General features: G+C 37.1%; 1 protein-coding gene across 13 annotated transcripts in view; it reads right to left on the bottom strand.

The window, feature by feature from the left end:
• Nucleotides 1–12,557, bottom strand: part of LNPEP (leucyl and cystinyl aminopeptidase) — a 105,951-nt gene that overhangs the window by 26,544 nt on the left and 66,850 nt on the right. For all 13 annotated transcript variants that reach the window (XM_063811388.1, XM_009449397.5, XM_063811385.1 and 10 more), the window contains 3 exons: nucleotides 7,505–7,636; nucleotides 4,792–4,952; nucleotides 4,488–4,576 (listed from right to left, as the gene is read on the bottom strand). In XM_063811388.1, the coding sequence (XP_063667458.1) occupies nucleotides 4,488–4,576; nucleotides 4,792–4,952; nucleotides 7,505–7,636 (382 nt within the window). The remainder of the gene's footprint in view (nucleotides 1–4,487; nucleotides 4,577–4,791; nucleotides 4,953–7,504; nucleotides 7,637–12,557) is intronic.

Below are 12,557 nucleotides of genomic sequence, written 5' to 3'. Positions count from 1 at the left end.
ACTTGAAATTATTACTGTCATCGAGATGACACAACATAAAGCAGTACAGCCAACAGCACAAAGACAGACAGAGTTATCATTTAAAGAATCAACATCACTAGTCTCTTTCAGTTCTTCTGAATGATCCAGAATGGTGGACCTTAAAACCACAGGTATTGAAAAATAATAGTTTTGCACACAAGGGAAGTAACTACATCCTACAGCTCAAACGTGGATGAAGCTACCCTCATATGTTTTTAATTTACTATAGTCATTAACAGATTAACACTTCAATTTTCAGTCTATTGAGTAGCAAAAAAGAGTGAGCAACTGCAATATTAAATGGCAGAAGCCCAGATGAAGTAATCTAACAGTGATTTTTAAAAACCATTTGTCAATGAGCTACGAAAATCAACTACTGTTTTACAAAAAAACTAAAGTTCTGAAACTAAAAAACATGTTTTTACTACAAAGTTACAAAATTTCCTGTACAGTTTGCTCCAGAGGGCTAGCATCATACATGCTATTGAACTTTATCACTCCTGTTCAAAAGCATTCCCTTCTCTAATACCCCTTTCTTTCTCCTTTATTAGGGGAAAAAAAGGCAAGAGCAGAGAATGGCACATGATAAACATTTTAATTACTATATGCCCTTCCTTCTTTCATCCTAATTACCTTTTCTTCCAATGACATATCTTTAACTTTCACAGCAGTATTTCTGATAGTGATATCCATTTGGAAACATGAATGTTTTGCATTAGATTTAATACAAAAATCTCCTATAGTTAAAGATCTTAGGTCTGAGTAAAATGCGGATAAGAAAGAGAGAGAGAGAGGGAGGAAGAAAGGGAAGAGGGAAACTTTAAAAAATATAATTCCTCAATATGTAGACTGGAAAAATGGCCCCATCAGCATTTCTTGTGCACAATAAATACTAATTGTTCAAAATTCATGTATGTGAGAAAAGGAGACAAATACATTGACCAAACATAACTCCTATATACAACTGAACTAATGAACTAACCCAACAACCCTTGAATTAGAACACATGAAAATATATTTAAAAAAAGAAAGAAAATATATTAAAGATTTAACCAACCATCAAGCATCAAAATAATACACTATACTAAAGTATTACAGCATAAAAGAAGCCTGAAGTCACCCTCTCTGCTACCTTTCTTTTGAGAATAGAAAAAATAAAAATGCAGTTAAATTAAGAGTAATTCTCATTGGAGCATTAGGAACCAAGAAGGCTCAGCTGTCCTCAGGGTCAAACGTAAGGACAGAAGTTTTCATGTGGACTCTCTAAACCTGAAATGGCAGGAATTAAAATAGCAGCAGCAGCAGCAGCAAGGGAAATAACACAGTTGAGAAGAGGAAGTAACAGACACTACTTTCATCATGTATTGGCCCAGTTCCAGCTCTAGATTAAATCAATTATATTCTAGTGAATTTTGTATATTCCTCTTTACTAAGAAGAGGAAGAGAAAAAGAAAACATCATTTTATCAGGCTTTGCATGTTCTTTTCCTAGAAATTTTTATAGTGAGACTGAAGTCACTTCATTATGGACTAAAATTTACTAATTCATTAAGTTTTTGTGTGCCTACTAAGTGCTAAAAGTGATTTACAGTGATTCATATAGCCATGATCACTACTGTCAATGGGGGAAATACCTAATATGAGGATAGATATGAGTGAACAGTACTTACAGTATATTATGAGTGGAGAAGTAGAGAATGTTATTAAAAAACCTAAGTAGGGCATCTAAACTGTCTTCAGGGAAGGAAAGGTTTCCTGGAGCAAGCAATGGCTGAGCTAAGATCTGAAGAATAAACAGGAGTAGGCCGAGGGAGTGAGGAGGCAAGGGTGTTCCTTAAGGAGAGAAAATAGCATATGCAAAGACCTAAAGAGGCAGTATGGCATGTTTGAGTTGCTGATAGAATTTTTGTGCGGCAAAAGCAGAGAATGCCAGGTAAGGGCCTAGAAGGCTAAAGCAGTAAAATATGAGCTAGTCTATGGGGTTAAACTCTCAAAAAGAGCTTAACAAGCTCAGAATAAACTCAGGTAAAGAGTAAAGAGGAGGGTGGGCACAGTGGCTCACGCTTGTAATCCCAGCACTTTGGGAGGCCGAGGTGGGCGGATCACGAGGTCAGGAGATCGAGACCATGGTGAAACCCCGTCTCTACTAAAAATATAAAAAATTAGCCGGGCATGGTGGCAGGCACCTGTAGTCCCAGCTACTCAGGAGGCTGAGGCAGGAGAATGACGTGAACCCGGGAGGCGGAGCTTGCAGTGAGCTGAGATCGCGCCACTGCACTCTCACCTGGGCAACAGAGCGAGACTCCGTCTCAAAAAAAAAAAAAAAAAAAGAGTAAAGAGGAGCCAGGTGCGGTGGCTCATGCCTGTGATCCCAACACTTTGGGAAGCCAAAGCAGGAGGATCACTTGAGGCCAGGGGTTTGAGACCAGCCTGGGCAACATAGTGAGGCCCTGTCTCTACAAAAAATACAAAAATTAAGCCAAGCATGGTGATACATGCCTGTGGTCCTAACTTCTTGGCAGGCTGAGGCAGGAGGATTGCTTGAACCCAGGGATTTGAGGCTGCAGTGGGCTATGATATTGTCACTGCACTCCAGCCTGGGCAACAAAGCAAGACTCCAACTCAAAAAAAAAAAAAAACAAACAAACAAGAAAAAACAAACAAAAAAATCAACCAATGAAACAAAAAACAGATAATAAAAGCAGATTTCTTATTGCCCAATTATTTCTAATAGCACTGAAAATTAATATACTATCAGAAAGTTTGCAAAATTTCCTTATTAGTTTCTTGCGAATACTCCAGCCATGTTTTGGCTGTGCTTCAGGATATAGGGAGATGGGGTTATTTGTTCTCTCTTGGGTCAGAGACTATCCTTTTAGGGCTCATTCAAAGTTAGAGTTTTGTTTACTCAAAGACAGTAGCAATTCCTTGTACTTCCAGCTATGCTATCAAAGATATGATGACATTACCAACTACCACTAGGATTTTAAATAATTAGATTGTTGCTGCTTTAACACTCCACTATGGTAAAACTGCAATGAAACTGGCACATTCATGTATTTCAGGTGGCATTATCAACTGTAACTACACAGTAAAAAGGGCGATTTGGTTATATGTACCAAATCACAAAAGGTACCGCAGTCTTCATTTTTGAAAAGCATTCCTTAAAAAATTTCATATAATGGAAAAACCTTTAAGATTTGAAATATTTAATTAAGGCAATATTTTATAACAACAAATGGTGAATCAAGTAGGTTAAGTCAATTACTACATATGTTAAGTTAAAAAAGGCAAGATACAGAAATCATATATACATAATGATTTTGACTAAGTACAAATATTTATTAAAAATGACTATAAAAAATAATCATAAGAATAGTTTTGATAGGGTAATAAGATTTGCTCTCCATTTTCAAGGTTTTATGTAATATAGATATATTAAAGATTTACTTTTTCAATAACGTTAATGATAGTTAACATTAATACGGCACATAATACGTGCCAGGCATTGTTCTAGGTGCTTCATATAAATGAACTCATTTAATCCTCACCACAACTACATAAAGTAAGTATAATTACTATCTCTTTTGTACAGCTGAGGGAATGAGGCTCACGTAACTTGCCTAAAATCATATAAGTGATCAATGGTACTGCTAAGAATTGAATTCGGCAGTCTCCAAAGTCTCATTCCTTACCACTAAGCTACACTCACCCCTCAAAAATATAGGCTTTGACACCAGATCCAAATTCAAATGAGAAATTTTCCCTTTTCTTCAATCCAAAGCATCACTAATGGGTCCTACAGAACCCAAGAGCCTTGTGTTTCTTTAGGATGTAAATTAAAAGGAAGATATGTGGTGTGACATTCATAGTGGTATTTAACAAATGGCCCAAAATTACATTTCAATTGCTTTTTATATTGTAGATCAGCATACACCACGTTTGTATTTTACTATTCCCCTCCCCCTTGCTATCATAGTTTCTTGCCCCATTTTCTTGTTCCCCAAAACATATACTATGTCTGCAGGGCATATTGCAATAACTATTTACTCTAAATCCAATCATGAATAAACCTCAATTATACACACAAATCATTTAGGGTGTATCTTGTTAAAATGCAGTTGCCTCAGCCCAACCCTAGACAGTAGATAGCAGAGGATACTTTAAGAAACTCCTCTTATTTTGTAACAAAATATTAATCTTGGTTATAAAAACATGGCATTCGCTATTTTCTTTCAGGAATGCCAGTACATTCTCTGCAAATTTTTGTACCTTATTTCACATGGCTAAAAGCCAGTTTTGTGCATGATATACAGAATCAATCTCACATTAGTCACATCTTGCATATGCAACTCATAAAACCAGTTCAGAGAGTGTGCACACTGGAAAGTGTAATCTTATATATGCACTCTGATCAGATTTTTAAAATTATGCCATTTCCAATCAGAACTGTCATTATAGTCAAACCTGATTTCTTATCCAGTAATGATACCAATTGGTATTTTGAATAATTTCTTCCTTCAGTGACATAGGATAGTGGAATATGCCACAGGTAGCTGTAAAAAGAAAACATTGGAAAATTACTATTCTTTCAGTTAGTTACATATGATTTTTTTTTTTTTAATTTGGTAGGAAGGTTAACTTTGTTAAGCTATTCCTAGGAAGGGATAATCTTGTTAGGTTTCACAAGAACTTATGATTATAAAACACTTAAAAATATTTCCACCTGAGAGTGCAAAAGAGATGGCATGAAAAGAAAGAGGGCATGTACCTTGTATCTGAAGGCTGAATTTCAGGCTTCATATTTAAAAAGAATCTCTCTTGTTGTATAAAAAGTTCCTTTCCTTTCTTTTGAACAGTCACTAAAGGAAATCCTTTCTGCAGGGTCCATGTTTTCATCATTCTCTTTACATCTAGTGTTTGGTTTGTGACCTACAAAATATATATATATATATATATATATATATATATATATATAAAACTTTTTCCTTAAAAATAAAAATTGGTTTAAAAAATTTTACATTTTAATTTATCTATACCCTTCCCTCTTTTCCTACCATCTATAAAGACTACATTTAATGTTAATATAAAAAAGAAACATGAATGTTGAGTTTACACTTCTAATCTAGGTAAATGAGCAACTGCTAAAAGGAATGTAACCTGGAACAGAGCTAAGTGATAGCTAAGGGAGTGAGGGAGGCACTAGGTTGAGAAGTGGCACATATATCAACCAACTAAGAATTCATTAAAATCCCTAAATTCATCAAGATTAAAATCCCTAAGAAGGTATAAGTATTCTTTCAAATCACAATACTAACATCTACAAGATATGAATAATGATATACAGTCTAGAATCAGAAACGCTGCTACTCAATCCTGTGAAGCACCTGAGTCTGGGTTTCTCTTTATGCTCCTACCCTCCACCTCCACAATGATAGTCTCTTAGGACCTAATACTGTGGGAGTGCCAGGGAGCAGCGGCAGCAGAAGAGTGACATATGAACAGGTCAGTTGCCTTAAGTCTTTCTAGAAAACAGTGGTAAACTACTTTAGTGGTCACAGCCCTTCTTTCCCAGAAAATATATGAAGTTATCTATAAAATCTAGAACCTAGTGTCAGAGCTTTGCAGACCCTCTAAGGCCCAAAGCCCCTAAGACATCTAGTATCAATAACTAAGAAGCAATTTTTGAACAACAGTCTTTTTAAAGCAGGTGGGTTAAACTCAGGATTCAAATTATTTTTCTAGATTATATATGAATTTGAATTGTAAGCAACAAAGTCATGATGTACCTAAATTGATAAAATCACTCTACTATGGCAGGCCTCACCTCAATCACCATATGCCCATTTATTTAAAGCACAAAAGGATGGAGCAAATCTTCCCATTTTAATTAAACTTATATTTATCATGGCTCTGACCTATTTATTTCTGAACCAGAGGATTAGAAGAAAATAAGCTTGCCTAAAACCAAGGTGCTTTTGGGTGTCGAAGCAGTATTGAAGTGAAGAGGCCAATGCATAATTTGATATGGGTGCTGAAAAACCTGAGGATACTGTTGGGAACTAGTTTGGGATAGAAAAACACCATGATGCAAAAGTTGCAGTCAATGAGAAAGGCAGAAATATGTTCTAAATGCCAACAGATTAAGACAGTAAGTATAAAGTCAACAATGTGGCTTTCAATTGAAATGCTACTATATGATCAGAGGAAAAAGCAATGATTTGGGAACAACTGTTAGGTAATAAGTTCTCAAAGAGAATTCAGAGAGTAGGGAAGGTATATCTTCTGGGCAAAAGACTAACAGCTAGAAAGTATCAGGATTCAGATGAGGCAAAGAAGCAGTAAGAGTGTATGAGAAAGATCCAGAGCAGGGGTTCCTAACCTAGAGTCAATACAACTTCGAAACTGTGTGTGATGTTCTGCACATATGTGGTTTTTCTGAGTAATATGGCCAGAACTTTCATCAAATTTCCAAATAAGTCTGTGATCTTTCTTTTTTTTTTTTTTTTTTTTGAGACAGAGTCTGGCTCTGTCACCCAGGCTGGAGTGCAGTGGTACAGTCTCGGCTCACTGCAACCTCTGCTTACCAGATTCAAATGATTCTCCTGCCTCAGTCTCCCAAGTAGCTGAGACTACAGGCATGTGCCACCACGTTGGCTAATTTTTGTATTTTTAGTGGAGACGAGGTTTCACCATATTGGCCAGGCTGGTCTCGAACTCCTGATCTCATGATCTGCCTGCCTTGGCCTCCCAAAGTGCTGGGATTACAGGCGTGAGCCACCACGCTCAGTCAAATCTGTGATCTTTCAAAGTATTATGACCCATCAATCTAAATCAGGGTAACAAACACAAATGCTTATAAGGGTTTTGCAGTCAGTATACATGCATGAAGCAGCCCAGGTTCATGTGCTGCTTTGAAGTGTAACTTCTACATAATTACACTGCTTGCTAGAATATTTCCAGGAATGACAAAATTCCAACAGCAAAATCATCCAAGGATAATATGCAGTCAGCTTGTGATGTATCATCTACTCTGGAGGAACAGTCACAAAGGCAAGAGATTCATAGAGCAGAGTACAGAATCATTCAAAAGAGGCAGAAAAACTAAAAAAGGGTAAGGATAGGAAAAGAGATTTCTGGAAAAAAAGTCAAATAATGAAAATATAGTAATATTCATTAATATGGAGAAGACAACTTTCCTACAAAATAGGAATAGAAGTTAAGGTACAGGAAAAAAAAAAAAAAAAAACTGGCTACCCAAGCCCACACACGTCTTTTCCAACAACTAAGAACAGCACTCCCATTTCTTGACATAAAATTTAGTGCTCCATTCATAAATATTTATATAGCAAGCTCCATCCCCCCCTTTCTTAAATAACTATGCTTTGTACCACAGATTAACTTACACACATGCTAAAAAGTATAAATAGACGAACTCCTCTCTTTTTACAGTAAGAGCTAAATAAATTACCCAGGTCACTTACCTCATTAAAACTATCCCACAGATCATCACTTTGAATGGATGCATAGCTGTGATTATGCAGGTAAAGGACAACAGCATGTTGAAACACATCTTCACTAAGGTAAGTTTTCAGCATCAACAAGAGAGAAGATCCCTATTAAAAAAAAAAGTGAGGAAAAAGAAAATAATAGAATACTATAGATTATCGAATTGGGAATCTAAAATTCAAACTATAGTCATTCTAAAAATTTACTTTCATATGTAGAACTTAGTTATAATATACTGCTACTTAGTCTCATATAGATGTGGACAGTGTTCAACTGTCTTAAAATTATTTTAAAGGATTTGAAAAAGAATTAATGAGTAGATTCCCATGTGCACTATTCTAACCATGAGTCATTCTGTGTGGTCTATTGGTATACTCACTGTTTCAATGTTAGTGTTGAAAAGCTAAGTATTTATAAAAACATTTTAATAGAAAAACATGCCAAATTTTCTGTGGCACCTACACCTCCATCCCCAGTGCTTAAATCACCCATTGAATTCATGAGCACACACTGCTGGAGACACAATAAATTGACAAGGCTCTCAAAAGTCTCCCTGCTAGGTAGGTCATTAATTTCTTATTTTACTATATTGTGTTGTGAAGTAACCAGAATCTCTCTTCTTCCTGCAGAGTCACTTCAAATGCTTGGAACTAACAAATGTATAGGGCAGAGAGCATAATATTAAGGCCACACTATATCCATTGATGTACATGTCATCATTCCCAATCCTGAAATAAGCACCACCTCCTCTGTGAAGCCCTTCCTGGTTTGAAATAGAAATCACATTTCTCCATCCTCAATACAATTTATATGGCATCCTGTACCTGTTACACATTTATTTCCTCATCTATGCAGTAAGCTAACTGAGAGGAAAAAGTGAAAACTCAACTCCAATGACAAAAACAATGCCCACTACATAGTAGGCACTCTAGTAGTTTTTGAATGAATTTCACTTTTGATAAAAATGTAGTAATGTCAAGATTATTGTACACATAACTAAATTATTACCTATTACTCTCATTTCTATATCACACTTCATAGCTATTACTTGTTCTATAAATTTAAGTACTCACTGTTGTCCCCAACAGTCCTTTCTCTTCTGCATCACCAACTTTTCCCTTCATACTGTAACATGCCCATTAACAAAACAAAAACGATGTAACATTCCTAATTTTAAACAAATAAAAGACTCTCTACCTTTCCCTAACTTCACCCTCCTTGTTACCAACTCGTTACCGTGCTGTTTTTTTGTTCCTCCGTTGTAGTAAAACTCCTCAAAAGAGTTGTCCTCAATTTGCCATCTCCATTTGCTCTCTTTCCATTTTCTCTTGAGCCATCTTCTAATCATCACTCTACTGTAAGTATTTATTTATTTATTTATTTTGAGATGAAGTCTCACTCTTGTCACCCAGGCTGGAGTGCAGTGGTGCGACCTCCGCTCACTACAACCTCCGCCTCCTGGGTTCAAGCGATTCTCCTGCTTCAGCCTCCTGAGTAGCTGGGATTACAGGCACCATCACCACGCCCAGCTAATTTTTGTATTTTTAGTAGAGACGGGGTTTCACCATGTTGGACAGACTGTTCTTGAACTCCTGACCTCAGGTGATCCACCCACCTCGGCCTCCCAAAGTGCTGGGATTACAGGCGTGAGCTACCATGCCCGGCCGGAAGTATTTTTATCAAGGTCACTGGTAAACTTCCTGGTGCCATACAAATGTGAATTCTCAGGCTTATCTTATCAACCTATTGATAGCATTTGATATAACTGATCACCTGCTCCTCCTTGAGAGCTGCAAGACACTACTCTTGATTCTCTCCCTATTCACTGGCCATCCTTCTCGGTCTCGTCTACTGAATCCTCCTCATCTTCCAATGAAGAAAGTGTGTCCTTGCATCTGATCTTTGGACCCCTTTTCTCTATCTAAATTTCCTTCCTAGTTGATCTCCCAACTCCAAGGTTTCCAAATGATCCCCTGATTTATATATCTAATCAGACTTCTTCCCCCTTGAATTTCAGACCCATATCCAACTGCCTGTGTGGTATCTCCATTTGGATATCTAATCCATATCTCATAGTCACTTAGAAATGGAAGTTTCTTCCCCCTTCCTTCCCTAAACCTACTTCTAAAGCAGTCTTCTCCATTTCAGCAAATGGCAACTCCATTTTTCCAGTTGTTCAGGTAAAAATCTTAAAGTTACCCTGACCCCTCTCTCGTATTTCATATCTAATCCATGAACAAATTCTACTGGATCAATCTTTAAAACACACTCCAAGTCCAGTTGTACCTCCATCACCTTCACAACTTCCACCCTTGTCCAGGCTACCATTATCTCTCCACCCATCTATTACAATAACTTCCTAACTAGTCCTCTTTACTCCATGTACTGTTTGAAGACTAGAGTGATCTTTTACAAAATAAGCCATATCACGGTACTTCCCTGATCAAATTGCTTTTCGTTTCACTTAGAATAAAATCAAGGTCCTTACTATGGCTTAGCAGACCCTATAATAATCTGGCCTCTTACAGTCCCTCTAACTTCATCTACTACTTTCTCCTCTGCTTACTCTACTTCAGATAACACTGGATCCTTGCTGGTGCTTGAACATGCAAAGCAACCTTTTATCTCAATCTCGTATCTCTCTCAATCTCATATCTCATGTGGGGGTCCCCAAGACCAGTTCCAGGTTTGATGATGCACTAGAAGGATTCACAGAACTTAGCATATAGTCATACTCACTGCTATGATTTATTACGGTGAAAAGATATGAAGTAAAATCAGCTAAGAAAAAAGATGCATGGGGCAAAGTCCAGAGGAAACCAGGCACAAACTTCCAAGTCCTCTCCCAGTGAATCATGCAGGATGCACTTAATTCCTCCAGAAAGTTGTGACAGCATGTGTGAAATACCATCTACCAGGGATGATTATCAGAGATTCAGCACCCAGGCTGTTTACTGTGGGCTAGTCACGAAGGTACCTTCTGCCTAGCACATACCAAAACTCCAGACACCCAGAAGGAAATCACATTTTCAGCATAAACTACATTGTTTAGGCACAGTGAGCCACTCTTATCATGCTATAGTGGGAAATTTCCCAAAACCCAAGTTCCCACATGCCACCCAAGGGCCAACCTTGCAAGCAGGTCTTTCAAAGAATAGCAGTCTCAGGCCTCCTATATTAATTCTTTTCTGCACACAAGCACTATACATTGGTTATTTCTTCTACCTGGAATATTCTTCCCCAAGAAAACCACATTCCTCATGCCTTAGATGGTGTTCAAATGTCACCATACAGGAGGGCTTCTCAACCACATTATATTATAAACACCATTTCCTTTGTCATTCTCATTTCCCTTATCATGCTTTATTTTCATATTAGCACTTATTACTTAACACAATACCTACTTATTCATTCATTTGTATACAGTCAGTCTCTACCTTTGACCCCTGAAATGGAAACTTCACAAAAGAGACAAAGTCCACCTTGTCCCCTGATATAACCCCAGCACCTAGAACAATGGCTGGTATATGGTTAGTATTTGTAAGATTTGCTAAATGAATGAATTCTTGCAAGGCAACCTGCATCAGAATTAGGCTTGATGATTATAAAGACCAAACAGAATATGTCTGCTAAACATATTTCCCTGCTGGTGCTTACCTTCTTGCACACAATACTGATAAGTTATCTAGTATCCCACCTCTCTTAATTACACAGAATATTTTTGCCAAATTCCCAATTCTGAAACAAGTAGTTACCATGTTGACAGGGGTTGACTATGATATGGAAACTACATGTTCAGAAGACACTGAATTCTGGGTTTAGAGGGTTTGGGTCAGTGGCAGACAGAACTCTGTTATGACTCTGTTCTGTTATTATATACTGAACTTAGAGCATTTTAAGCAGGTTTTCAAATCCTGAAATAACTGCTCTAAGTTTGGTATAATAACAGAACCTCAAGTTTTAAATTTTCTTTATTGACAGGTCCACTATGGTCTTCAAAAATCACACCAGTAGCTCTAATTGGAATAGATTTAATATAGCTAACTGAACTCCTGATTTTCTTGTTTGTTAATAGTACCTGTACAATAATTCTTCTTGTCAGTCAGGTTTGAACGTGAAAAACATTTCTGCCTCTTTCTTTACTGGCCTTACCCTGTCACTAATACTTTAAGTACTTTCCCTGCCCAGTATTTTTTATACCCATTGTTTTCTTTCCACTCTTACTAGCACTCCTCATTTCAAACTTTTACCATTTCATGCCTGGACTTTAGCAGCAATTTCCTGACTTTACGTTTCTCCCCACTTAAATCTACTTTATAAACTGAAACCAATTTACTTTTCCTAAATAGTAACTTTAATCAAGTCATTCCTCTGTTCAAAAGTCTTTTCAAGCTTCCTATTGCATAGGAAAAAATAATTCCTTATGGTATCCAGAGCCTTCTACAACTGGGCCCCACTCAACTTTCTCTTCTTTTCCCTCTTCACGTGTGGCTTCCACTGCGGTCAAACACTGACTCTCTGAAAAAACATCACTTGCCCATTAGTACTTCATTTTCTTTGCAGACCTCATTGTTCCATTCCTGCCCTACCCTATACTTCACATTCCTCTTTACCTATATTTTAATTATTTAAGCCAACTCAATTCCCATTTACCTCCCAAAAGTTTCTCTTCATTATCCTAGGCAAAAATTCTGTCCCACTCAGCACATATTACCTCTCTTATTGCTCCACAAGTACCAACCATCTGAACTTTCAGCTACTTGATGACATAGACTGTATCTCACACATTTTGTGTATTTTCTTCTCTATCTTGTCTGACAGCCATAACATTCATCCCTCCCCACAACATAAATGTGAATGACACCGTTATCACTATTCTTCTATTCTCTGACCTATGGTGATCCGAATGGGGTTTAACATTCTGCTTTTTCTTTACCTTGAAACCCAGGGTGTGTGCTTCAGATTCTGAAATCTAATCTTCAATTCTTAAAATCTCTTTTTGCTTACTTGTTTTGGCAGTCCTGACTT

This window comes from Pan troglodytes, chromosome 4, assembly GCF_028858775.2.
Source record: "Pan troglodytes isolate AG18354 chromosome 4, NHGRI_mPanTro3-v2.0_pri, whole genome shotgun sequence".
In the NCBI taxonomy this organism is placed as follows: domain Eukaryota; kingdom Metazoa; phylum Chordata; class Mammalia; order Primates; family Hominidae; genus Pan; species Pan troglodytes.
This window is presented reverse-complemented; position numbering and strand designations above follow the sequence as displayed.